Genomic DNA, 27249 nt, shown 5'->3' on the forward strand with positions numbered 1-27249 from the left:
CATTCTTTCTGAGATTCAAAAGATGCTTGATGCTCGGATTATCTTTCCCATCCATCATTCAACATGGTTGGCAAATATAGTGCCGGTGCATAAAAAGAATGGAGAAATACATATCTAGGACATCGCCTAGGACATAGAAAACCAAGGAGCCGATACCCAGAAGCAACGGGAGATCACATAGAGACTTATGAACGAAAGTATGCTTCAGCCATGACATCCCTAGCAGCTTGAAAACACACCAAAACTCGAACTACAATAAAACCAGCAATCCCACACTTCAACAAACTCCCTAATATCACTGAAAGATCGTGGAAAACAACTAGGTACTGTCTTGCAAGTACAAAACTGCACTTAGCTAGGAAGGCTCACTTCGAAGTTTAGATTTTATTCGCCAAACCGACAGCATAACGGTGTGATTTCTTCAAGGTGATCAAATGAAAGGCCAAGCTCCTATATTTATAGATTTTCTCCTTTGAAATTCAAATGTATTTGCTCCCAAATTCACCCAAATCTCATTGCATTTCATTTCACTATCACATGGCTTCCAAATTACATTTCATTTCATTTCTGAAGGTGGGCGCCGAAGTTGTATTTTAACCAATAATTAGACAGGTTCGAACTTGCCTAAGTCCTCAACAATAACTTAATGCATTCTTCAAATTTCAATGCCTAACTTAGGAAATAATAACATAGATATTAGATATTTATATGTCTTTTCCTAAGTCACCCAATATAACATTAATCAGTAATAAAATTATTAAATAGTAAACCTAAGGATAAGGAAATAATATTTAATTAAATAACTTATAACTCCAATACTGATCAATACCAAAATCAAGGATGAAGCTGTGCAATGAAGACCACTGAACTGTGCTGAGTTAGGACCCTGTCCGGGACTACAAAAAATAGAAATGCTCGACACAACCACGTACTAAAAATAGTAAGTCAAGAAATACTACTCCGAAAAACATGATCTTCGCACCCAAAGAAAGAGCTTTGAAAGGATAGTAGAACTGCATCATCCAAACAGCCAAACCCTAACTTACTAAAAATAGTAAGTTCTGACTTCATCAAAGAATCAAATGCATCTTATGCCACCCTGGAGTTCATGGAAAACCCATAAGGAAACCATAAACAAAACTAAAGAATTCCCTCCTGACAAACTCTAAAAAGCTCGTGCAGAACTCCACAAAAATTGGAAACCCTAATTCTCCTCTCCAAATAGCCTACGGGTCTCCAGAATAGGCCAATGGACCACTGAATACACCTCACTGAGAAGGGGACATTACACTAGAGGATTCTCTCAGAAAGAGGGAATGTATTATGAGGAGACCTTTTCTCCTGTTGCTCGCTATACATCCATTAGGACTATTATTGCTATTACATCAACTAAAAGATGGAAGCTACACCAAATGGACGCAAATGCAACATTTCTTAATGGTGTAATTGAAGAAGTGTACATTGAACAATCAGATGGGTTTGTGATTCATGGAAAAGAGTACTATGTATGCAGATTGAAAAAGGCATTGTATGGCCTTAAACAGGCACCTCGTGCTTGGTTTGAGAGGATTGATCGATACTTGATAAGCTTGGGATTCTCCAAGAATGATGCAGATTCAAATTTCTACTTCAAGGTAATTGATGGTGAGACTCTAATATTGGTTCTTTATGTTGATGACTTATTTCTTACTAGAGAAGAACATCTCATTGTCAAATGCAAGGAGTTAGCTTCTGCGTTTGAGATGAAGGATTTAGGTCTTATGCATTACTTTCTAGGATTGGAGGTGTGGCAGAGACCCAATGATTTTATTCTAAGTCAAGGGAAATACACCATAGATATCTTGAAGAGATTTGGGATGATGGATTGCAAATCTAAGTCTACACCAATGGAAACAAATTTGAAGAAATTGATTGAGTCTGTAGCTATTTCAGATCTGGTAGATCCCACCATGTATAGGCAGTTGATTGGATCCTTGATGTATCTAGTCAATACTAGACTAGGCATTTACTATGCAGTGAGTGCCCTTAGTCAGTTCATGTGTGAACCAAGGCAAATTCATCTAGTTGCAGCAAAGCATATCTTGAGATACTTACGTGGTACAATAGGATATGGCTTGGATATACTTTTGGGGTAGATCTAAAGTTACAAGGCTACTCTGATTCTGATTGGGCTGGTAGTGTAAATGACAGGAAGAGCAGATTTGGGTGTTGCTTTAGCTTGGGGTCTGCCATGATTTCTTGGTGTAGCAGAAAGCAGCATGTGTAGCAACTCGAGAAGTAGTGTGGCTTCAGAAGCTCTGTAATGTCCCCTTCTCATTGATGCTCTTTCAGTGGTCCATTAGCCTATTCCTGAGACCCGTAGGCTAGGTGGAATGAAGTATGAGGGTCTAGCACTGATGAAACGAGGACTTACTATTTTTAGTAAGTCAGGGAATGGCCATTCTGGTGTTACTGTCCTACTGAGATCTCCTTGTTTTGCCTCTGGACACGATGATCATGTTTTTCTGAGCAGTAGTTCTTGACTTACTATTTTTAGTAAGTGGCTGAGTGGCACAGTTCTATTTCTGGCATTAGACAGGGTTCTGACTCTATAACAGTTTTGTGGTCGTCCGTGCACAGTTTCACCTTGGTTGTGATATTAATCAGTACGGGAGTCATTTGCGACATAATTAAATATTATTTCCTTATCCTAAGGTTAATATTTAATTAATCTGATTATTGGCTACTGGTTTATTAAATTTGAGATTAATGCCTATTTTATCCTAAGTTGTGGCGAAATTCATATATTCTATGGGATGTCGAAATATTTTTAGGAGAACATTATTTCATGTTGCATCTCCATTATGTGCCAAGAGTTTTACGTGGGCCCTCCCCCTTTTTGGCTTGAGTCTTGACTTAGGAAGAAAGTGGCGCTACACTTGGGTCCACTTGTAATGGAATGAAATTCAAATTCAAGGCGTGGAATTTGGAGGAATGACATTTGAATTTGAGGAGTGAAGTTATAAATATGAGGCTTGGGCTCCCATTTTCACATCTTTGAAAATTGCATCGTTATGCTGCCGGTTTGGCTACTGAAAATCTGAGCTTCGAAGTTGGCTTCCTGGCTGAGTCTCAGTTTCGTACTTGCAATATAGTACCTAGCTGTGCCCTTGTGTTCCCATTGCAGATTGGTTAATGAGTTGCAGATTATGGAGTGTTTGATATTGGATTTGATTGCTTCTGGTTGCTGGTCGTGGGACTGCTGAAGTGAAATTTGCTCATATCTCTTAAACAGGCAACTCCATCCATCTGGGTACCAGCTCATCCTTCCTTCCAGGCTATGGCAATACAATGTGTGAGTTTTTAGCATGTTAAAATGAGCAATGAATTTAATAGATAAAATCAAAATTCCTAGGCTAGGCATGGGTTTTTTGTTTTGCATTGGGATGCGTGCAAAATAAAAATGGGTTTGTTTGGGATGTGGCTTTGATTGGTTGTCATTGCATTTGATGTACGGTGGGATTGGGATTGATTTGAGTTGATTCGGGCAAAAAATGAGTGAGTTATGAGTGTTTTGATGTTTCCATAGGTTGCTGAAACTGTACTTTCAGCCTGCAGATCAGTGTAACAGAAAATTACAGTCATGTTGTAGAAATCTGCAATTATTCATCTCATCTCATCTCTATATTGTAAGGTTGTTTCAGTAGTACTGATCATCCCCTTCTTTCTGCTTTCTTTTGTAATTACCCACTACATAAGTGGAAGAGGTTGGCTTGCCGCCTTCTAAGTTTTGTAATTCAGTTTTGTAATCAGTCCTCCCGCTGAATAAGTGGTCAAATGATAAGTTCAATTCAATGGTCCTCCCGCTGAAATATGTGGTAGAGTGATAGCTTAATGTACTGTCCTCCCGTTGAAATACACGGTAGAGTGATTGAACTTCAGTTTATTGTAATTTTCCCTTGGTCGGTTTACCACCAAGAGATTTTGTTTCTATCCTACTGGATAAGCAAAAGGGGCTGGCTTGCCGCCCATGCATTGTAATTTTCAGTTTGATTATGATTGCTAACGATCCCCGGAACACCGTATGCTCTCACCCTCCCAGTCTGGGCTCTCGGTGAACAAAAGATGGAAGGGTTCCCTTTCAATTGTTTGGCTTATTCCTCTAACTTTAACGAGTTATTTGTTGTGGATGAATTGTTATTGGTCTAAAAACAAAAAAAAATTACTGGGATATTACAAGCTCCTTGCAAGTTTATTTGGACAATCATTGGAGCCTACTACTATTCATTGTGATTGTCAAAGTTGTGTGAAGCTATCTGTCAATCTAGTGTTTCATGACAGAACAAAACATGTTGAGATCAAATACCATTACATCAGAGACATGGTATTGAGGAAAGCTATTCAGTTGAGATATATTTGTACTGATGATGAAACGACTGACATTCTCACCAAGCCTCTCTCCAGAGTGAAGTTCGTGTTTTTTCGAGACAAGCTTGGAGTTGTGGAGAATGAAGCCCTTGCTAAGAGGGAGGCTCAACATCAGTGATTTGTATTATCTACTATAATGCATTTCTCTAAGATGGAGAAACTTGAGGTGAAAGCCCTTGTCCATCTCTGAGACGGAGATGTGGTTCTTTCCACCCTCTGGGAGTAGCCATGGTGGATGTCATGTTGAGGGACTGTAATGTACTGTACACTTATCTTGCCGTACAACAACACAACCTCCACTCTGTACGACCAACACACCTTCCACCGTACGTCCAACACACCCTCCACCGTACGGTCAATTCAGGTTGTACCATACGATCTCCATCCTACGACCCTCCACTCTGTACACCCAACACAACCTCCACCACCCGTACGCCCAACACCATACGACCTCCACCGTACGGCCCTATACTCCGTACGCTCCTTGCCTTCTGTACGATCAATTGATTCTCTGTGTACAGACTAATAATCACGGCCTTGGAAAGATGGTTCCGTTATAAGCAATATGTTCGACAATATAATTAGTTTAACACGATTTGGCACAGGAATGAACACACCAAGCAAGTAGAAATTCAGATTCAATAATGATAGCACTTCAGATTACAAAAATCTCGAATTGAGAGAAGAGTAGAGTAGGGTGAGTAGTTACTACCACCAAAATTGCAGATACCATGTAGGGAGGATCTTCCACCTCCGAAATGGCAGACGACTGAACTCCAACAGGAATTCGCACATACAGAGCAAAAATGTCAATTTCACACATACCTACAACTAAGCCAAACTCGGCCATATAAATGGGCTCCAGGAAGTTTCCCAAAGGGTTACAAACGGGCCGACACCAAAAAAGTTTATAACTAACTAATTAATAAAAAGGGCCCGAAATATATTATTAAGTACGAGGTTGTACAATAAATTATTTAAATTGACTATTTAATTATGTCGGGGACATTACAGTCCTCCCGGTCCAAAGATTGCTTGCCCTCAAGCAATCTACAACTATTTGCCATCTGACAAGCTCCAGGATCCCAGACCATGCACGGATGTTGGTAGTCATATCCGTTGAAAGCTTGATGCCGCACCATGGTTGCGACCACCACCTGCAAATTCCCAATCAACTTGTGTTGCTCCACTCTGATATAAACATTGCCTCGCTCGGAGTTGAGGAATAACTCATCAAAATCCAACTTTCTTTCTACATATAGATGCCACTTACAAGGAGAGATGACAATCATGCACGCTTCATGCCCAACCAAAGGGTAAATTTCGTATTCAACCAACTGTAGAGATTGCTCTTGTAAGGGATCATTGCTAGAGTTCACATCTCCATGAAGTTGATCAACCACTATTGGCTTGACAAAATTCATACAAACATCTTCATCCTTGTAGTTGTCATGAAAGTTAAAGTGTTCTCCACTTGAAGGGATAATTGTTGTCTCTAGCTTGTCCATATCCTCCTGTCGCTGGGGTGAACATGTGAACTTGTCTTCATCTTTCTTTGATTCCGGTTGAGTTCCTAATTCAGGATCCAACTCCTCTTTTCTTTTCCTTACATAGTACCTATCAAAGGATTCGGTAGCCTTGATCTCCTCAGGTTCACTTGAGTATTCATCAAAGATTTCGATAACCTCCTCATGCATAGGTATACATTTTCCTATCAGAACTAGATATTCTTGAAATGTCAGAGAATTCTTCCTCTTTTGATATTTGTTATACCACTTGGAGATTTTATTGGCAGCAATTTCATTATCCCTTTCTTCCATTTCTGTAGTCATCCCAAGCATTCCACGGGCTGGCAGGATTTTGGCTCTGATACCACTGTAATGTACCGTACGCTTATCCTGTCGTACGGCAACACAACCTCCACTCCATACGGGCAACACACCTTCCATTGTACGGCCAACATACCCTCCACTGTACGGTCAACTCATGATGTACCGTACGACCCTCCACCACCCGTACGCCCAACACAGCCTCCACCACCCATATGCCCAACACCGTACGACCTCCACCGTATGGCCCTATACTTCATACGCTCCTTGCCTTCCGTACGGTCAATTGACTCTCTGTGTACGAACTAATAATCACGGCCTCGAAAAGATGGTTCTGTTATAGGCAATATGTTGGACAATATAATTAGTTTTACACGATTTGGCATAGGAATGAACACACCAGACAAGTAGAGATTCAGATTCAATAATGATAGCACTTCAGATTACAAAAATCTCGAACTGAGAGCAGAGTAGAGTAGGGTGAGGAGTTACTCCCACTGAAACTGCGGATACCAAGTAGGGAGGATCTTCCACCTCCGAAATGGCAGACGATTGAACTCCAACAGGAATTCACACATACAGAGCAAAAATACAAAATTCACACATACCTACAACTAAGCCAAACTCGGCCATATAAATGGGCTCCAAGAAGTTTCCCGAAGGGTTACAAATGGGCCGACACCAAAAAAGTTTATAACTAACTAATTAATAAAAAGGGCCCGAAATATATTATTAAATATGGGGTTGTACAATAAATTATTTAAATTGACTATTTAATTATGTCGGGGACATTATAGAGACTCCATGACAACATCACGTTGAGAGACTCCGTGATGAATTCTTTGTACTTGTGCTTTTTCCACTCATGGGGGTAGCCATGGTGGACGTCATGTTGAGTGACTCCATGATGACATCACGTTGAGTGACTCCGTGATGGGCACTTGTGCACATGTTTCTTTCCATACATGGGTGTAGCCACGATGGACATCATGTTAAGTGACTCCGTGATAAGCTCTTTTCACAAATGGGTGCAACCATTGTGGGTGTCATGTTGAGAGACTCCATGACATTGGATATATAGAAGGATTCCTCCCTAGCTAAGAGGGAGTGTTGATAATATAGCTTCGGGCATCATCCTTAATTATTGAATATTAAATTTATATGAATCAATGATGTGTTAAGTAGCTAGTATTCTATTAATTTTTTAATTTAAGTTAAATATTATTAAATGAACAATAGTTAATAATTATTGAATTTAATTGATTAATTCAAAGAACCATTGCACTGGGTATGCACTCGTTCGGGTAGACACGACCCAGGCAGAATGACGTGAGTGAGAAAATACGTCACTTCTCTTTAGAAGAGATGTGACCATCAATTGATCACCCATAACGCATATATCTAGCGTCGGGTATTCTCACAAGAGGATACGAAAAAAAAAGTTGAAGTAGGGAATACCAATACGTTGGAATTAACACAGCACGGACGATTCCAGATAAACTCCAATTTTAAATTGATAGTTAGTAAGGGACATCACAAGTGCATACTATCATAAGGAGATCGATATTGAGCAGCAGATCGACATCTCTTCATAAGGTAGATTGTGATGAAGGGAATATATCATTCATTATTTCTGTATTTCTGCTTAACTGAATTCTCATCATAAAAAAAAAATAAAAAAAAATAACTACCTGAGAATGACAACCCACTTAACACAATTAATTAATACATTGGCAGATAACAAATGTTATCAATTATAACCATAAGCATTTTATGACAACTACATCATCCCTCCCAAAAGAAAAAGGTTTACTAGATGACAAGTAAACATCAAGTAATATCTGGAAAGACTAATGACAAGAGTGTAGGCAATGACTAGTACCGGACAACCCCAACGTGTAGTGTACCTGCCAAATCAAAAAGGGGTTTGGGGGTAGCGCCCCTAGTTGGGTCGAGGGGTAGGGCCCCTTGCGGTGTCCTAGGGAAGCCATTGCACACATCATTTTTCTGATTTTTTAAGAGGCCAAAAACATTGTTGATGAAGCCAAAGAAGAGCTTTAACCAACATATGCAACATGTCGTGAAGAAACCACTTTGCTGTACGGAACAATGGCATTGGGAAGATTGTATGACGTACAACACGATGAGAACTCCACATGCAAGTTGAGGTTGATGACGTACAGCTGATCAGTGTTCCCGTACACGATGCAGACACTGTTGTACAATGTGAAGGAAACATTGTGTCCGTATGGTGTGGACAATATGATCTGTCTGTACGTGATGGCATTGGTGTATGACAATAACTCCTTGGAACATCAAAATGTGCATTAGCAGTACGGAATAATGCACCGAGTGTCGTACGAGATGAATGAACTTGCGATGCTGTACGGGATGAATGAACTACCATGCTGTATGGAATGAGGGATATGATGTCGTACATGGTGTATACCCGAAAGCCATATGATACAACCCAATGACCATTGTGAGGTATGTACGGTTACTCCACAGTTATGTCGTATGGTGCTCAAAGGACCCGTACTGTTACTCCATAACTATGTTGTACAATTACTCCACAATTATGTCGTACGGTTGGAAGCTTAATGCATTGTCGTACGGTCCTAAGATGTCGTACGAGAAAGACTGTATGTTGTACATGGTGACGAGAAGATGGCTGTACGGTAGGGGCAACATGGTGCTGAACGGGAAGAATGGAAGATTGTTGTACAGTGGCCAACTTAACATGTTGTAGGGTATAAGATGGAGACTACATGTGAGCAATACAATGTTGCCTGATGGTGCAAAATTTGAATTGACATTTCCGTGCCATATGTAGTGAAAATAACTGTGGAGTCTGTACTGGATAATATATCCCAAGCCATACTATAGAGATTGGAGGTCGTATAGACAAAATGAGAGGCTCCCTTGACAAGGAAACTACCATACGGGGAAGAACATGCTCTACACAATGTGCATTATTTTTCTCACTCTCCAGCTCCCCTTTCAATTTGATAATTTTCCCTGACTCCATTATTTTTTGCTTTCCATTTCCATCCCTCCTAATTCATTGTTCCTTTTCCTGTGAATTTCCAGTGAAGTTAATTTCCCTTGAAACTTATTTATATGCTCCACATTAGATATTTTTCTCTTCGTACTCTGGGATGTATCATTCACAAGTTTACGTACTTAACTCGGTTGCTCTTCACCGAGATTTGTGGCTTCAAGAAAATTGCATGTTGGCGAAAATACATCATAGTCCTCCATTTGCCAGTGGAATAGCCCATTCAGGGAACTCGTCTCATCTTCAGAGCAATCTTCCAGTTTGAGCACCCCTTCATCGTTGGGTTCCATGCCTTTCCTTCCTTCGTCCATACCTAACTCTCCACCCTCGGACTCCAAGATGGACGATGTTAGTTCCTTACTCACAACCCGTTTCATCAAGTGGATGACATACTCTCGTCACTCTTGATCGAGAGTGTGTTCCGCTTCCAATTATGATTTGCCTTGGCAGTAATCAACCATCCCCTTGTCATGTCCCCTCCTTGATCGTTATATACATCCTAAATGAAGTAATTATTATTATTAATTAATATTATAATAAACAACGAATTTCTATTTGGAATTTATTAAACATTATTATTAATATTTATTATTAATAATATTCTTATCAAAATAAATTATATAAACATAATTTACTTATTCTTAAATGTAAACATGATTTATATATCTAAAATAATAAATATATAATTTAGCTTATATTACTCGATTAAATAACAATGAAACCGTAAGGGGTAGAGGGGCATGGGTTGGTGTTCAACTTTGGGTATGATCAGTCGATTATTATGAACATACATCCGGCCCCATATCATTAAAAATTACAATTGGTGGTCAAAGTCACTGACCACTTCTAAACACCAGTAGCCATATCATCATCGATAATTACAACTCATCATGCTCTAACCATATTGTATAATCTACTATTAAAGAGTCATAGCCGGCAACAATCATAGAAAGATGGATATCGGGAAAGGAAGAACAATAAAGTTATATTCCTAAGTATTACGTATTGGATAAAGACAGAGGTTATTCTAATGGATGGAGGGTCGATAGTCGGCGAACTATATCCAGTAGGTGAAACGATATCTGATAGGCATGAGTATTTGTCCTTAAGAGACGTGGAATAGTCAAATACCACGTACCATAAAAAGTGACTTCAAACGGTGCTAATAAAAATATGGTTATTAGTTAATTATATTCGATCATACTAAGAGACTAAGACTATTACAGAAGGAAAGGGAATTATAAAAAGTCATAACCGTTGTCATGAGAAGATGTGATCCTATTCAATGGACATATGAAAAGTATATAAAGAACGTGCAATGTGGAAGAGGAGGGGGGCACGTAGGAACGTAGGAGAGGAAAATCGGAACTACTAGGCAAGCCATAGGCAGCAACCATTCTTGTTTTCGGTGGTATGCATGAGGATGGCTTAATACGTATGCTTATATATGAAGCCTGATAATGTTTATGCAGACTTTAATAGTAATATCAATATAAACTACAATAAGTACGACAGTCATACTTAATATAGTGGCAGACCAGATCTGACCCATGTCAGATCTGTCTGCCTTTATAGCCAAAGTTATACTACCAACTTATGTTTTTTAGGCAGTAGGGGTATTAGCGATGTATACAAAAAGGTAATTAGCAAATGTGTTAATAATCGGTAAATTAATAAATAGGTAAGGGATGTCACAAATGTATATGCAAATGAATATACTTAATAAATATTTTAATATATATATTAATGAATATTGATAATAAATATTTCAATATATATATTAATGAATATTCTAATATATATATTAATGAATATTAATAATGAATATTTTAATATATATATTAATGAATATTTTAATACATATGCTAATGAATATAAAATAAATACTTTATTACATATGTTAGTATAGTAATGGACAGCTTAATACATATGTTAAGGAATGTAGTAATTAACAGTTTAATACATATGTAATGAATGATTTTTAGATGTTAATGAATATGTATGAACATAAGTAATAAATGCATATCAATGAATAGTAAGAATATATGTTAAGAAATAAATGTGAATATTGGTTAATGAACATTTTTATGAATATATGTTAGGAAATACATGTAATTCAGGAATATGTAAATGTGGATTGTGGAATGGAAAATAGTAATAAAATGCAAAAATGTATTATAAATGTGATTACATGTTGGAGGCTAGAGGGAGGAAACTCCCTTAGTCTAAAGGAGGGATTATGATAATCCCTAGGGCAGTATGTATACTGAAAACTGATATGCATATGTATGGCTTGGTTGATTAAACTCAACCAAGAAGAGACGGATCTGGCCGGTCCCCTCTGAGGACTTGGATGATGAAGGCATCACCCAAGGCAAGGAATAGACAAGGGTCTTCCTTGGATGGCTTGGGTGTAAGAGGTTACACCCAAGACAGGATTCGAACTCATCTTCGATTTCCTGAAGGGCTTGGAACCAAGGGGTTCCGAGAAGGCGAGCTTCACGGCTGCCTAAGGACATACTTTCGTATGGCATTCGTATCCTTTTATTTGATGAAAATTATGATCATGTTAATTAAGTATTAAAGATAGATTGCAAATTAAAAAATGGTTTATATATATATATATATTTATATGTTGTATTCTAACAATCTGATTTGCAAGACAGTAATCTCTAACTAGTAGGGACATTACACCCCTCTTGAGGAGTGCGTCATATGCCTTCTTCTGCAACTGGATGACTAAAAATTCCAAGAAAAATTGTTGTGTCCCAATCATTACTTTTTGTGCCATCAATGTTCCCAATGCCATGTTGGTTGGCACCTACCAAGTGGAAGGTCGATAGCCATAGTGTTGGTTTTCCCAAACATTTCCAAGTGTCCTCCGGCAAGACATTAACTCTCGAGCCCCCGTCGATGATGGTGTTTGCCAACTTTTGGCCCATTATTTCCATCTCAACAACAGTCGGCTTCCTCCCAATGCTCACCGTCAACAACATTGGATCATTGGCCTCATTCCCTTTGGGTGGTAGTTTTCCCGTCAGTTCCTCCTCTTGCGGCTTATATTTTTTCTGGATGACTGTGTCGTCTATGTTGGCAACTGCCATTCTCAGATGCAGCATAGTTTGAAGAAGGTCTACCACCTTGATGGGTATGATTGTCTGTAGCACTTGTCGAACTATGTTTTTCTCTGAATCCCACAATGATGTACCTACAATTCCATTGAAGGTTACTCGTTCCTTCGCCAACACTTGTTCTACTTCGGCTCTGGCTTCTTCGAGTCATTCCTGCTCCGTACAAGAGTCCGAATACATGCCCTTCTTTGTTTGTGCTCTCGTGATTGCCAAAACTGCATCCTCATGTTCCTCCACGTCCAGCATATGAATACCCTTCTGCTTCAGGCAGTTGGTGTCTTCATGGGCACTTGGTCCACACCATTTGCACAATAATTGTACATTGTCTTTCTTGTTATGGAAGTCTCTCGCAAATTGTCCCCATTTGCTACATTGTCGGCACTGTATGATAGGACATCCTTTGGAGTCGTACTGAATTTGGTTTCGCCCTCATTGATTTCCATTGCCGCCAGGTGATTCATTTTGTGGTTTGGATGCAATGGACTCTCCTTGTGTGAAGAGTACTTGTGTACTTCTCATCTTCAAATTGTATGGGCACTCCTTGATTGAATGCCCCAACACTTGGCAAATCTCACAAAACATATTTCTAGGACAATTACCTTTCATGTGCCCCTTGCTTTTGCATTTAGTGCACCATACTTTCTTTATTGGTTCCTTTCTCGGCCTTCAATTCTTTCATCATTCTCAACATATCCCATTGAAGGGCTCATACGGTTTTGGATTCTTCGTCACTGCTACCTTCAGTGCTCTCATCATCATCGGTCTCTCTTCCCTCGGGAGGAGGTTTTGTTTTCACTCTCGATGTCCATTGCCCGATTGTAAGCATCGGCGTATGAGGACGGAGGCACTACTTTCATCTTCTTGCATAGTGAGGGTATCAATCCCTCAGTGAACCACCTCTTCTTCAACCTGTTGGTTGGCTGGTTCTCCATCTTGTTTAGCAGCTCCTTGAGCCTACGGTTGTAAGCATGTACATTCTCATTTTTCCCTTGCTTGGTGTTATAGATTTCGGCCACGATCTCGTTGTCATCCCTCAGGAGTTTGAAATCCTTGAATGCCTTTTTCAGTTCACTCCACTCAACCTTGTCCTTATCATCTAGGTCTATATACCAGTCAATAGCAATTCCCCAAAGCGTGGCGGGAAATGCCTTTAGCCAATAATCTTGGTCATTTAGGCCATTCGCCTCCCATATCATTATACATATTTTGCAATGTCGTACAGGATCCTCCGATCCATCCCCCTTAATTTAGGGATTTTTTGCTTCTCTTGGGTGTTCATCATTGTTTTCACTCAGAAGGACAAGTTCCCGCAAATTGGTTTCTCGCTTGCTTACTCCCTTGTGTGCCGGATTTGGGTGACTATTCTGGCCGCTACGTTTCGGTGCTTTCCTTGCACTCTCGGCCACACAAGCGTTCTCTACACATTCACCTCCAACATCCCCAACCCTTCGGGTGCTTCCAGGTGTACCGGACCTAGGTGGACTGTTCCGACCGCCACGTTTCGGTGCTTTCCTTGCACTCTCAGCCACGCGCGCGTCCTGTACACGTCCACTTCCAACGTTCCAACACTTCGGGTACTTCCAGGCTTTGACTCGTCCCTATGAGTCCCTCTGACCGAGGATGGCGGATCACCTAATCGCTTGGTCTTGACCACCCTGTGGCCTCTTCTCAGTTTTATTGGGGTCTACGGGCATGAATCACTCAAGACTATCCTGACTTCTTTTAAGGCAACAACGCCAAAATGTTTACTGCTACAACTAATAATTTAAATACAAGAAATAATAATGACATGACAATGCATACCAGACACGGTAATAAAATATATCTTTATTCACATGCAATTATTACAGAGAAGAGACCAAAGATAGTCAGCCAAGGATTACAATAGACCCGACTATACCGTACTACCTTCCTTGGCATCACACACATTTAAAGGACCCGACGATTGCTGAGAGGTACACAACCGTCAACCAACCGACACAAACCACCCCAGAGTGACAACTCACTTAATACAATTAATTAATACGTTGGTAGATAACAAATACTATCATGTATAACCATAAGCATTTTATGCCGACTATAGCCTTTTTCCCAAGCTCATGCGGTCCCCTTAGGGTCCCACCAAGCTAGATGCAGCTCTTTAAGTCTGCTGCACCTTCTTTGTATGCAATCCTACTTCAACATAGACTGTCATACCTTTTTGTGGAGATTCCATGTAGCTTGAAGGAAACTTGTCATTTCAAGGAGTTGACTCAATGGAAGTAGAGTGGTACTATTGATACATTCATTGCATATTTCAAGAGGCTTGTTGTTATGGTTCCAAATGTTTCAAGGAATATTGCTGTTCATTGAAGGGTTATTAGAACTCTTCATGGTTGAGTTAAGGCCTTTGATCCCACCACTCTTCAATATGCAATTAAGAGAGATGGAAACATGGATTTCTCTACTCTAGAGGCTTTAATTTCAGTCTAAGTCTCCTCCATTTAAGAAAGACAAGAATCCATTTCAGAAAGAGTGGCCTAAGAAGCCTATCTTATCAGATGAGGCTAAGAATAAATTGTGGAAGAGGTTATGTTTTTTGTAAGTAACCATGGGAACCAAGACATAGGCGCCTAGGAAAAGGTAAATTTCATTACTTAGAAGTGGTTTCTAATAGTTAGGAGGTGGTTGGTAAAGGTTCAAACATGAACAAAGTGACTTGGAGGAGGTGCAGATTGATTTAGAGTAGCACTCTTCAAGGCGAGTGAAAGAAGGTACCATAGTTACACTCTTGAGTACTCCTAGGTATCTTTCAGGGTTAGAGGATTCCTACATAGGCAATGAGTTACAGTTTTGATAGACAGTGGGGCAACCCAAAATTTCATAGATGAGGCTTTGGTGGCTAAGAGAGGATTAGTGTTTTTTCATGGCATGTCGAACAGTGCTGTAATGTCCCTACTATTTAGAGATCATTAACCTGCAGAACAGATTGTTAGAACATAACAAACATATAAATATATATATAAGTAATTTAAATTGCAATCTAACTTCAATTCTTATTTAACATAATCATAATTTTTATCTAATAAAAAGGATACGAATGCCATACAAAGTATGTCCTTAGGCGGCCGTGAGGCTCGCCTTCTTGGAACCCCTTGGTTCCAAGATGTCCTTAGGCGGCCGTGAAGCTCGCCCTCTTGGAACCCCTTGGTTCCAAGCCCTCCAGGAAATCGAAGATGAGTTCGAATCCTATCTTGGGTGTAACCTCTTACACCCAAGCCCTCCAAGGAAGACCCTTGTCTATTCCTTGCCTTGGGTGATGCCTTCATCATCCAAGTCCTCAAAGGGGATCGGCCCGACCTTGAGTCTTGCATTGGGTATAACCTCTTATACCCAAGCCAACCAAGGAAGACCCTTGCCTTACCTTGTCTTGGGTGATGCCTCCATCATCCAAGTCCTCAAGGGGAATTGACCATATCCTTCTCTTCTTGATTGAGTTTTAGTCAACCAAGCCATACATTTGCATAATAGTTTCAGTTCATAAACTATCCCTTGTGTTAACATGAATTCTTAATGTATTCTTAATTAACATAGATATATATAATCTTCCATCTTTTACATATGCATTACATCTCTTAACATACCTTTGTCTTCCTAATCTTTCTTAATACGCAAACTTATGTATACAACAATTAACAAATTATATCTTTTACCTATGTTTAGTGACTAGTGAATGCTACACATTAATTAATATATATACATTCACTAGACTACGATTAATATCACATATTAATGAACATTACACATTACCAATATGTATGAACATTACACATTAATTAATGAACATTACATTTATTAATTTATATCCCTACTATTCATTGATACGTATACTCGTTAACGTATGTTAATACAAATTCATTAACATACGGTTTATACTTATTCCTTAATATCTGTAAACCATTCATTAATATGTTCATTTAAAGTATTCATTATCATAACATTACATATACATTAATTACATTCATTAACCTTAACTTCTTTCATTACCTATCTATTATAATCGATATCTATATTTATAATCATTATGTTACTCCTTGTTTGATTGAATATATATATTCACTATATTACAATTAACATCACCTATTAACGAACCTCACACATTACTCAGTAGCTAATATTAATGAGTTTCACACATTATTATGATAATGACATTACATATTAAATAATATACTTATATTATTTAATATAAATAAAACCTTGTATCACTTATATTATTTAATAACTAAACCTTGTATCTTACCTTACCTCCGCAGACCGCTCTCCCTTACCTTTTCTCCACCGTCCGCCCCCCTCCCCTTTTTTCCCTTATTTCCTTTCCTTTATATCTCTCAATTTGAGGGAGAGGTCACACCTCTTCATCATGTATGCCCTTTGGCAAGAGACACACCCTTTCACCATTATCACCCTTTGAAAGAGTGCAACTCTTCATTATTTCTACCATTTGAAAGGGACACAACCTTTCATAATCAAATCTGCACTTATTATTTAAATCAGATCTGCACTTCTCCTTACCAAATTATCCCCCCCTCAAATGAGGTTTTCTTCTCCCTTTTATATATCATTGTTGAGGGAGTCACAACTTTTCCTTTCATGTCTTTTGACTTTTCATTAACTTAATTAATTTTTAATTAATCATATTTAATTATATCATTTTATATTTTAATTTTATTATTATCATTTATTATTAAATTCTATTTCAAAGTGGGGATATTATTATCATTTATTATTAAATTCTATTTCAAAGTGGGAATATTATTATTATTTATTATTAAATTCTATTTCAAAGTGGGGATATTACAGGTGCACCTAGAGTTGTCACAACTAAGAGGATGGCTATCATCTTTTGTCATGGTGAGGTTTCTTGGGCAGCTCAATGCTTCATTTCTTCTAAGGATCCTTCAGATAGGGAGAAGAGATATCATTAGGATATTCATACCATTTTGGAAAGTCATAGTGAATGAGCTTGAGGAATGGGCTAAGCCAATGGTTACTACTTACCATCACCCAAAGAGGCACAAAGAGGAGATATAAAAGGCCATCTAAGAGTTTCCAGATATGGGACACATTTGGCCCAATTCAAGTCCCTTTGATTCTTCCGAGATGCTGGTCAAGTAGAACAATGGGAGAATGAGAATGTGTATTAATTACTGGGAACTCAATAAGGAGACACAAATTTCTTGTTATATGGAGCCTAATCAGACTCAGAGGTTAAATTTTCCCTACTTCTATCGGCGCAGTTTCCCCCTATATTTTTGACGGGGATTTGGGGGCAGCACCCCCAAGATGGGGTCAAGGGGTAGCGCCCTTGGCGCACTTCCTGTCATGACACAGGGTGGGTTCGAGTGGCAGCGCCCCGCGAGGCCAAAAAGACTTTTATTATTTTATAAAGGCATCAGGTGTTATTTTTCTATTGGCTAACATGTTGTAACCCTAATTTTCTAACCGACATAAGTCTTGATAAAAAGGTTAAGGGTTAGGGTTTTCTGTAGAGAATTTTGTAGCATTTTGCAGCGGTATTGAGTTGCAAGGGATTGCTGGTTGTAATCGGTTCGATTTACTGGATAATAATATTGGACTCTCTGTTTGGTGGACGTAGCCAAAGTTTGGGTGAACCATGTTGAAATTGTCTCCTCTCTGTTATTATTTCTGTGTTTTTCATTCCTCTATTTAATTTTTATTTGCATATAATTCATATTTTCTGCATGAAATTCCTAACAAATTTTTTATGGGACACTAGTGCATTGCACAAATGTCCATGCATGGTGCTCTTGTCCGAGAAAAATGGACTCAAAAACCCAAGATCATCAAGAATTTGCTAGCTAGGAGATGTTTTGGTATCGGTGCTATACACTATGAGCTGAAAGGGAAGACATTGTGTATTGTGAAATCATGGGGGTACACAATTTCCAACACTATACCTTTTAATGTCGTATAACCTTTCAGCTTTATTCTTTAATTTGATTTTCTTAGTTTAACCTCGATAGGTATTGATTAAAGACACTTTTTTTCTTTCATATTTTGGGTTTGTTGTTAAGTTGGATTTTTTGAGTTTTAATTTGAAAGAGCTTGATTGGGGATAGTTTTGTATGTCACGTGAGTATATGATGTTAAATTATTTCTGACTTCTCATGTCAGCTATTTTTCCTCACTAGTAGATATATTTACAATTCTTTCTTCTTTGCAATTGGTTCCACTCAAAAAATTACAAAACAAAATGAAATGCCTAGTTAATAATTGATTTGGGAGAATGAGCTATATGTCTAGTTCTTGAAAATGACTATTGTGTCACCTCTTTTGATTTGAAAATGCTACCATGCATATTGACTCTTTTTGGTACAGGAATTTATTCTGAGATAGCTGGTGAAAGGCATGAATATTGGTCATCTCTAGCTCCTCTTCCACTCGAGGTAGTTATGTCAGCTGGATTCAAAGTTAAGGAAGAGCATGTGAATGGAATCAATACTTTAGAAGATGGTATGGTTTCAATATCATGTCTTTTCTTATATAATAGTTATTAATTTTCTCTTGTAATTTGTAAAGTGTTTTTCTCTCAACTCTTATGGATGCATGTTTCTTATGGTTGATATAAATCTAAAACATTCTTGATGTATGAAGCAGGAAACAACAGGGTCAAGGAAAAGGGTAGAGTTGCTTGTACTCCAAGTGATCTAAATGGAGATCGAAATATTGAGAATATGCTTTTTGTCGAGAAAGGATTAAATGAACTAGCTTCTTTAAAGGCAAGTTTATCCTTATAAATTGGTTTTTAATATTTTCTCTACACTCAGTCTTTTCTTTCCATGCAAATTGGTTTTAATAGTTTCTCTGCACTCATTACAATTCCTCCTGCTCAATTGTTGTTAGATTAGCCATATTTATATTCAATGACATATAAGCTATATTTTGAAGGCTTGTCAACTTTACTGTCTTAAGTATATACATTATACAATATCTTAATCCATACTTTTTTTATTCATTTTTATTTGGTAGTTATTAATATCTGAAGCTTCATGCACAATGATTTGTTAATGTTTATTTATCAGGGAGAATGGTGGGTGAAAAATAATTATATTCTTGCTGGAAAATAATCTTAAGGGTTGAGACAACTTAATTATTATTATGGGTGAATCTTTTACAAGTATGTGGCAATAACCCCCAACTAGCAAGTATGCTGGAAGTATCTGGGTGATTATATTTATTAATGGCTACTATATCCTACGTTGGTCATTATAGTACAAAGTATTTTGGCATTAGGAAGTTTTAAATCATATTCTTTATCACTGGTGAATTAATTGTGAAGGTAGGGCCATGAAAGATTATTTAACCTGTGCTACCTATGCTTGGCAAAGCATTTTGGTGTTTGCATATAAAATACTCAATCGAAAGAATTCAAGTTCTAAGGCGACAATAAATAATTATAATCTGAAGCTTAGCAATTTTATTTTGTTGGCAGTGTGAGAGTTATACTAGCCACTTATCCCTAGTTTTGGTGTGTGGAAATTATTCATGGGGAAGACTACATCAATATTTGTCTTCATTTTTGTGTGTTGAATATTCCAAGTACATGCATGGGCTGGCCATCGTGGAATTAAGGAATTTATTGTTGCCTTCAATATTTTGCTTACTATAAACTCGGATGACACATTCCTTAAGGTCAGGAACTTTAAAGAGGCTCTACTTAGTGTATATTATTGGGCGTTGAATTGGGATATTAATGTTGTGCATGGAAGAATTATATTGGATGAGTGTTGAAATACCAAAGCTCCATATTATTGATGGCGTATCATATTTCCTTTTGGTGTTGATGCTTGGGGAAATATTATTGAAGAATTGGCCTTTTAATCAAATCGACTTCATATTCCAAAAGACAAAGAAAGGCCATCGTGGTCCGGGTATAATACAAATGCTAAAGATGGTTGATTTCCCTTGTGTTGCTTCCAGTTAATCTCCATACTAGTCTATCAAGTATTGGACAACATAAGACTTGAGGTGAGCTATCAACTTGGTGGACATTTTTGATGGTGCTGAAGCATATCTCAATTCCTGTTGCTGTGTATGCATGATTAAGGAGTTCTGCAACCTCTTAAGTCTATAAATTGCATATTGAGTTAAAATATCTCATTATTTCAGTCTTAGTTTTATTTTCTATCAAAATAACAGAATAATTGCAGATGTAATGATCATCGCAACTTCTGAAATATGTTTCATCTATTTGTAATAGTTAATCTTTGCTATCATAATCAATAATTCACTATGATATTGCTATTACTATATATTTTGTTTAAAATATCAAACCTGCACATTGTTATTGCGATCACACAATAGACCTACTCATCTTCAACTATCTGAAATTTACACCTCTGCAATCAAGAAATCCCTATAACATCTGAATGAGCAAAGTATTTGACAAAATGTGGTTGAAGGAAAGTTGAAATTTGGGAAAACTAGTAAGGGGACATTACAAAGCCCCTGGGCACCCATAGGACCGACGGTGGCTCTATAGTTTAAAAAACATCTATCTTGCCACCAATGGAGTGGTGGGCAGGTGGTAATGTGGCAGAGCTCGGGCAATGAAGAGGCATCTCGCATGTATCGAAGGCTTAGCCTCCTACTATGATAATATGACCAAGAGAGAACCAAGCCCTCGACCAAGCACTAAGCTTAATAACCAACCAATGATTTCATAACTAATTTGGAATTTTTATTAATAGAAAAATTGAAATTGTACTCAACAATAGCGACAAATTACGCCAGCATGCGTGGAGTACAATGGCATAGAGATGATGCAAGTGGAAGAATGTTCTATAGAATATTTCTAGTACTTGACCAAATAGTGCTACGAATTGGTACAGTAGGGTACAAATCATACAGATCCGTATTGTACGAATTTTGAATGACACTAGTCTATAGATATAGATTATGTCAAGATTATTGAAAATTTCCTTTGAGGGCTTGAGACAAATGTTCAATTTGGACGATCTTAGGGTTCCTAGGTATTTAGACACAATGGCAGAGACTGTTTTGGCCCTAAGTTATTCGAAATAACAACTTTCTCTCGGATCTGGCGACCATCACCCAAATTGAACCCCTCATAGATCTAGCTCCCATATGTTCGATTTGGATGAAACCAAAGCCAAAACTGACTTTCTTAAAAGCTCTGAATTCAATGGTCAGGTCGAAATGACACCAAAGTGGACCCAAAAAAAAATAAAGCTTGATTACCTCCCAAATTTTAGAAGGGACTTGTAGATTTTTAGCTTTGATACCATGTTAGAGTCACCAATGGACTGAATATTTTAGAATCTCCAACAAGAGCAAAAGATTTCTACCACAAGAGAGCACAAGAGAAAGATGTTGCTTGATTTTGGCCACAATATTTTAGATTGAATGTGATACTACATCATGAAATGTACATATGATACCTTGCTTATAAAGGCAAGGGTGAGAGAGAGGATTAGATAAGATTGTGACGTGTTTTAATCCTATACAATGAGACAACTAACTTGATAATTATTAAATGACATAGGACTCAAGAATTAAATGCCAAGATACTTGATAAGATCTAATTGAAAACTAAGACTTCTAGAAGGATTCATTAAAACCTAACTAAACTTAATATGTGTATAGGACTTACTAGTGAGCTAGTTAGGTAAAATACCTTGTTCACACCAAAAAGATCACATTAATTATCAACACTAGACACATTGAAATCTTAAGAAGAGTTTGGCCATGACAAAATATCAAAATGAAGCATGAGGTTGATCAACACTGTAGTGAAAGGAGCTTTGAAGTGGTTGTTTGGATTTTTTGAATATTGCAAGCATATAAGCAAATGTTCCTAAAGCAAGAAGACAAGAATAACAAATTGTCATTGAAATATTATGGTCCATATTAGATTTTGTAGAAAATTGGTAGTGTAGCTTACAAGCTTGAGCTACCTCCCACTACAAAGTTACATTTAGTTTTCCACGTCTCATGTCTAAACCAAAGAAATGGGACTCGGACTCGGCTCGGACTCGGACTCGGCTCGGACTCGGCAAGGCCGACTCGGCGTCAGACTCGACTCCAGACTCGGCTGGACTCGGGAAAGTGAAAAAATCAAGAAATGTAGAGATTTTTAAAGATTTAAAACTTGTTTCAAACACCCTTTATTGAATACACCTTAAAGACACAATAACATCATCAAATTCGGCTCATTTGATTACATACACAAGTATACATCAATCACATAAGCATAAACGTAAATTGTAGCTGAAGAAAATAACAAACATAGATATATAAATATTGTCAAATGTATACAATATTACAAAACTCATGGAATAAAAAATACATGTCATCATATGATCATCATCAAATGTTTCATACAAATACCAAAGGTAAATACAACTACAAGCCTATGGCTCAGAGAAGCCTGCACAGCAACACCCTCTAGCCCCAGCCCCTTGCGAAGGCGTCTAAGGTAGGTCCTAGATGATTGGACAGCCATGGCCGCTCCCCGTGACACCATGCCATGCTCACCAACATCAGGAACATCTGTGTCACTATCTGCCTCTGAATCTCCTATCTGTGCTCGTGCTCTCTGCTCCTCCTCTGCCATGGCTACAGTCTCAGCCTCTATATCTACCTGGTCGATCCAATCAGTGTCAAACTCGGAGGTTAAATTTTCCCTACTTCTATCGACACAGTTTCCCCCCATATTTTTCGACGAGGGTTTGGGGGCAGTGCCCCCAAGGTGGGTTCAAGGGGCATCACCCCTTGCGGGGTCAAGGGGTAGTGCCCCTTGCGCGCTCCCTGTCGCGATACAGGGCGAGGTCGAGGGGTAGCGCCCCGCGAGGCCAAAAAAACTTATTATTTAATAAAGGCATCAGGTGTTATTTTTCTATTGGCTGACATGTTGTAACCCTAATTTTTCTCATTCTCAGGCGGAGGTTGTAGTGAACAAAGACGAGACCATTCATTTTAAAAAGACTTTTTAAAATGTTTTTTTTTGTCATTTTACTTAAGCTAGGCAGTAGCCGAGTTTGGGGCTCAGGACTCGCCGAGTTTGGCGAGTTTGAGCCAAACTCGCCAACTCGGCGAGTCTGGCGATTTTACTCGCCAGACTCGGACGAGTCCGAGTCCGAGCCCCTAGGACTCGCCGAGCATGACACGTACTCGGACTCGCCGAGTCTGGGCGAGTTTGGGCGAGTCCCGTTTCTCTGGACTCTAAACAAGGTGATTGGTCAACAAAGACAATGCCAATGTGAAAGGGGGGGACGCAATGCCCTTAATCCTACAATGTCCATAGAGGTATGAGGAGTCTTTTGGTGGCTACTATAACTTTTGATTAAGTTATATGATCATTAATATAGGAGGTACCAGTTATTTTATTAACATCATATTGCAAATTGTTTTCTTCTTGGAAGATTTGGAGGTTTTCCCCCTCAAAGTGACTTATTACTCTCAATCAAATTTTGGCAGCATATTTCTTAATGTATTCTTCTCATATGCAAGTTATTTTATTAAAGACTCAATATGAAAATTTTCTTATGGTACATGTCCTGGTTCATCACGTGACTATAATTGGTTAGGAATGTTGTGTTTTATCCATATTTTAATATTTTGTATTCCTATCGCTGTTTTGAGTATGATGCAGTAAGGGTAGATTGTTAGGATTACACATTACATCATAACATTATGCCATGATAAATAAAAATTACTAAGGTTTTAGTGAGAGATAAGTTTAAATAAATATTGTTTAGAACTTGATTAATCAGGTTTTATGGGATTTCTATCACTCACACAAACCCTGTAGTTGAGGAGAGGAAAGAATATGAAGCTTAAATATAAATTTTATTGAAATGACAACCCATCATAATTGTATAAATATACCTTTATGTTATGAATAATCTTGTCCTATTACATGTATTTAATTGCTAAACTTTCAATAAAATCAAATATCCGTTAGACAAACAAAAGGAGTTATCCTTGGATTGGCAAAGTTGAAAATCAGTCAACCGATGTGCTTTAGGAAAATTATTGCTTACCTTGCTCAGCTTACCACTCAGTCCCAAAGAAAATTCAGATGATTTTTGAATACTTTTTCTCAAAAGTTCCCTCTCTTGCATCCATTTCCAAAGGATTGATTACTTTGTCCCCTAGTTCTTACCTTTTCTTCTAACCTTCAGGTTTTTGCTTTGTAGGGCAGAAGTGGTCTAAAATTGGATCAATTAAGTTAGCTAAGTTAGTTAACTTGGCCACTTAAATGTTTTCATTGAAGCTAACCCCTATGCCAAAGAACTTTGAAGGATCATTCTTGAAAATTATCAATTAAATTGCATTTCAAAAGATGACTGTCAAAGGGAAACAACTGAAGATGAACTAAAGGAGCTGACTTCTTACAGTGACTAGATAGAGAAAAGAGGCAGAAATGATGAGTTTGTTTGGAATTGAACACATGTCACTAGTTAGATTGCAACTAAACTCATCTCTGACAAAATTGAATGTGTAGAATAGGTATGATCATGGCTGAACATCCTATAGAATGTGACGGAGACAAAGTCTGTGGGTTCTTGAAGCTCTAGTGCATGTCACAAAGTTGCTTCAGTTGCAAGACTTCATATCTTCCTCTCAACTTTTCTGTAACTTATTCTTGTTAAAACTCTAAAAGAAAAATCATTGTAATTTGTCATTCCTTTGTGTTTCCATTGCAAGTTGATTTTGAAGACTTATATTGCTTCCCCCTATGAGTCTTGGGGAGTTGTAGCAAATATTTCAGGAAGTGTCAAACAATTGGAGAGTTTGTATGGTGTTGCAATATAGCTGTCTGTGCAAGAAAAGTCCTTGGAGGCCTATTTGAAATCAATAAACCATTGTAATAATTCATGAGGTAGTGCTTGAGGAGGAACAAACTCTCACCCTTCTGGATTTTTTTCCCTATTTTGGGTTTATCTAGGTCATAGTACTGTTATCCTTCATTTTGTTGTTGTTTTATGCTTTTTTCTTGTGGATACATGTTTCTTTCCATAGTTCCTTACTGCTATTAACTCTTGACTGCATATAGAGACTATTTTTCCGTATTTCTGCACATGTAACAGAAACTTATGTAATCGATTTACTACAAGTCATTGTAGAATCTGTTTTGATAAATTATGTTGTAGAATATCCATAGTAAGTGCCAATCAATAATTGGTAAAATTATTTTGCATTGAGCACTTTTTAATGCAAAATATCTCCTTGCTTTTGATTCTAAATCAGTTAAGTTTCTAGACACTTGACTTTTGTGGAAAACTTTTGTTCCCATAAAAATTTCCTACAAAGGTGCCTTACGTTATTGCACATTTGAAATGTCTAAGTAGTTTCTTAAGATTTTGGCAATGCTGGGATTTATTATGCTATGAAAGACTTTCGTCAAAGAAGTTATTTTGAGTTGTATGTTATTGATATGTTTGTTCATTTATTCTTTAGCATGGTAATTGAATGTACGCACTGCCCCTTTGATATTTTTCATATTTTATAAATAGAGATATGTATATGATGATGCATATAAGAATTCAGTAGCATGCTATTTTTTGTCATAAGTTTATGCATAGATTAACAATCCAATCCCTCCAATTGTTGAAGATCATCATAAACTTATATACGTAGTATATGTTTTTATCAATATTGTAGGTTGAAGATGCTATTGGTACTGCAATTGCCCAACATCGACAATTAAATCATGTTCGTGTGGATGAATTGTTCCGAGGTAGATCATTGTTCTTTTTATTGTAAATTATGATTGCATTCGATATGTAAATTTGTCTAAAATAAATATAGATCATGCTTTGTAAAAATGACATTTTCTAGGCATGGATGCTTTTGCACATGAATGAAAACCACGTAGGTCTTCTTGCCTATCTTCTACATATGCTTCAAGGAACCCTTTTCAATGTGGGAGGGCATGTCATAAACCTAATTAATTATTGAATTGAATTGAATGAATCTTGAGTAAGAAACTCGCTGTTTTGTGAAGTCTTGTCTCTTTCTATTAAGAGTCCCCTTTTAGGAAACTCATGTTCCCTCTTTGATATTCTTGGTTGGTAAGTACTACCATTAACCTATTTCTACCTCTAGGCCCAAATAGCCTTTCCCAAGATTTTGTACCAAGCATTAGGTGATGATAGAGTTGAAATTTGGAAAGGTCCTCAAAAGAAAAAGTAGTTTAAATGTTGGGCATTTGTTTTTCAATTCATTTATATCCCAACCAATTGGTTGCAATCAAAGGCTCAAGTCTCTTGCCCTCTTAAAGGTTTTGGTGTTCAATAAAGTGTTAAAACACTTTAAGCATTGTCAAACATATCCACAAAACTCTGTTATTGTAATGCTCCCGTCCTAACCAGCTCAGTATGGTGGACCGTTAGCCTATTCACTGGGTTCTCGTAGGCTAATGGGTTAGGGTTTGGGAACTCCTAGGGACAATTTATCCAGCAGGTTTGTAGTGTCAGGTGCTGTTTTGAGCTCCAGTGGTTATGATGTGCGTAATGCCCTTTTTTGGAGTGAATTTAGTTGAGTTCTCCAGTACTTGCTATTTTTAGTAAGTCAGTTTTGGGCACCAACAGTGCCAGTTTTCAGTGTTACTATTTTTAGATGTGACAGTGGAAGCAGTTAATAATGATATCTTGATATTTATTATAGTCCAGTGCATTTAAATTGAATAACAATAAATTATTAATAAGAAAGTTAAATCAAAATATTTAACTTTATCGTTATTTTTAATTTATTCAATGAAGGACTATAGTGGCGCCAAATATTAAGTGAAGTGTTT

At 37.7% G+C, this 27249-nt stretch overlaps 1 protein-coding gene across 5 annotated transcripts in view; it reads left to right on the forward strand.

Annotated features, from left to right (window-relative positions):
- LOC131062834 (coiled-coil domain-containing protein SCD2) overlaps positions 1 to 27249 on the forward strand; it is a 197152-nt gene that overhangs the window by 161637 nt on the left and 8266 nt on the right. For 3 of the 5 annotated variants that reach the window (XR_009110966.2, XM_057996577.2, XM_057996579.2), the window contains exons 11-13: positions 18804 to 18938; positions 19080 to 19204; positions 26115 to 26190. Coding sequence is in view for 4 of the 5 variants with exons in the window: in XM_057996577.2 (XP_057852560.1) it covers positions 18804 to 18938; positions 19080 to 19204; positions 26115 to 26190 (336 nt within the window). In the remaining variant the exon portion in view is untranslated. The remainder of the gene's footprint in view (positions 1 to 18803; positions 18939 to 19079; positions 19205 to 26114; positions 26191 to 27249) is intronic. The other 2 variants (XM_057996578.2, XM_057996580.2) reach the window with 1 other exon arrangement.

This window comes from Cryptomeria japonica, chromosome 10, assembly GCF_030272615.1.
Source record: "Cryptomeria japonica chromosome 10, Sugi_1.0, whole genome shotgun sequence".
NCBI lineage: Eukaryota > Viridiplantae > Streptophyta > Pinopsida > Cupressales > Cupressaceae > Cryptomeria > Cryptomeria japonica.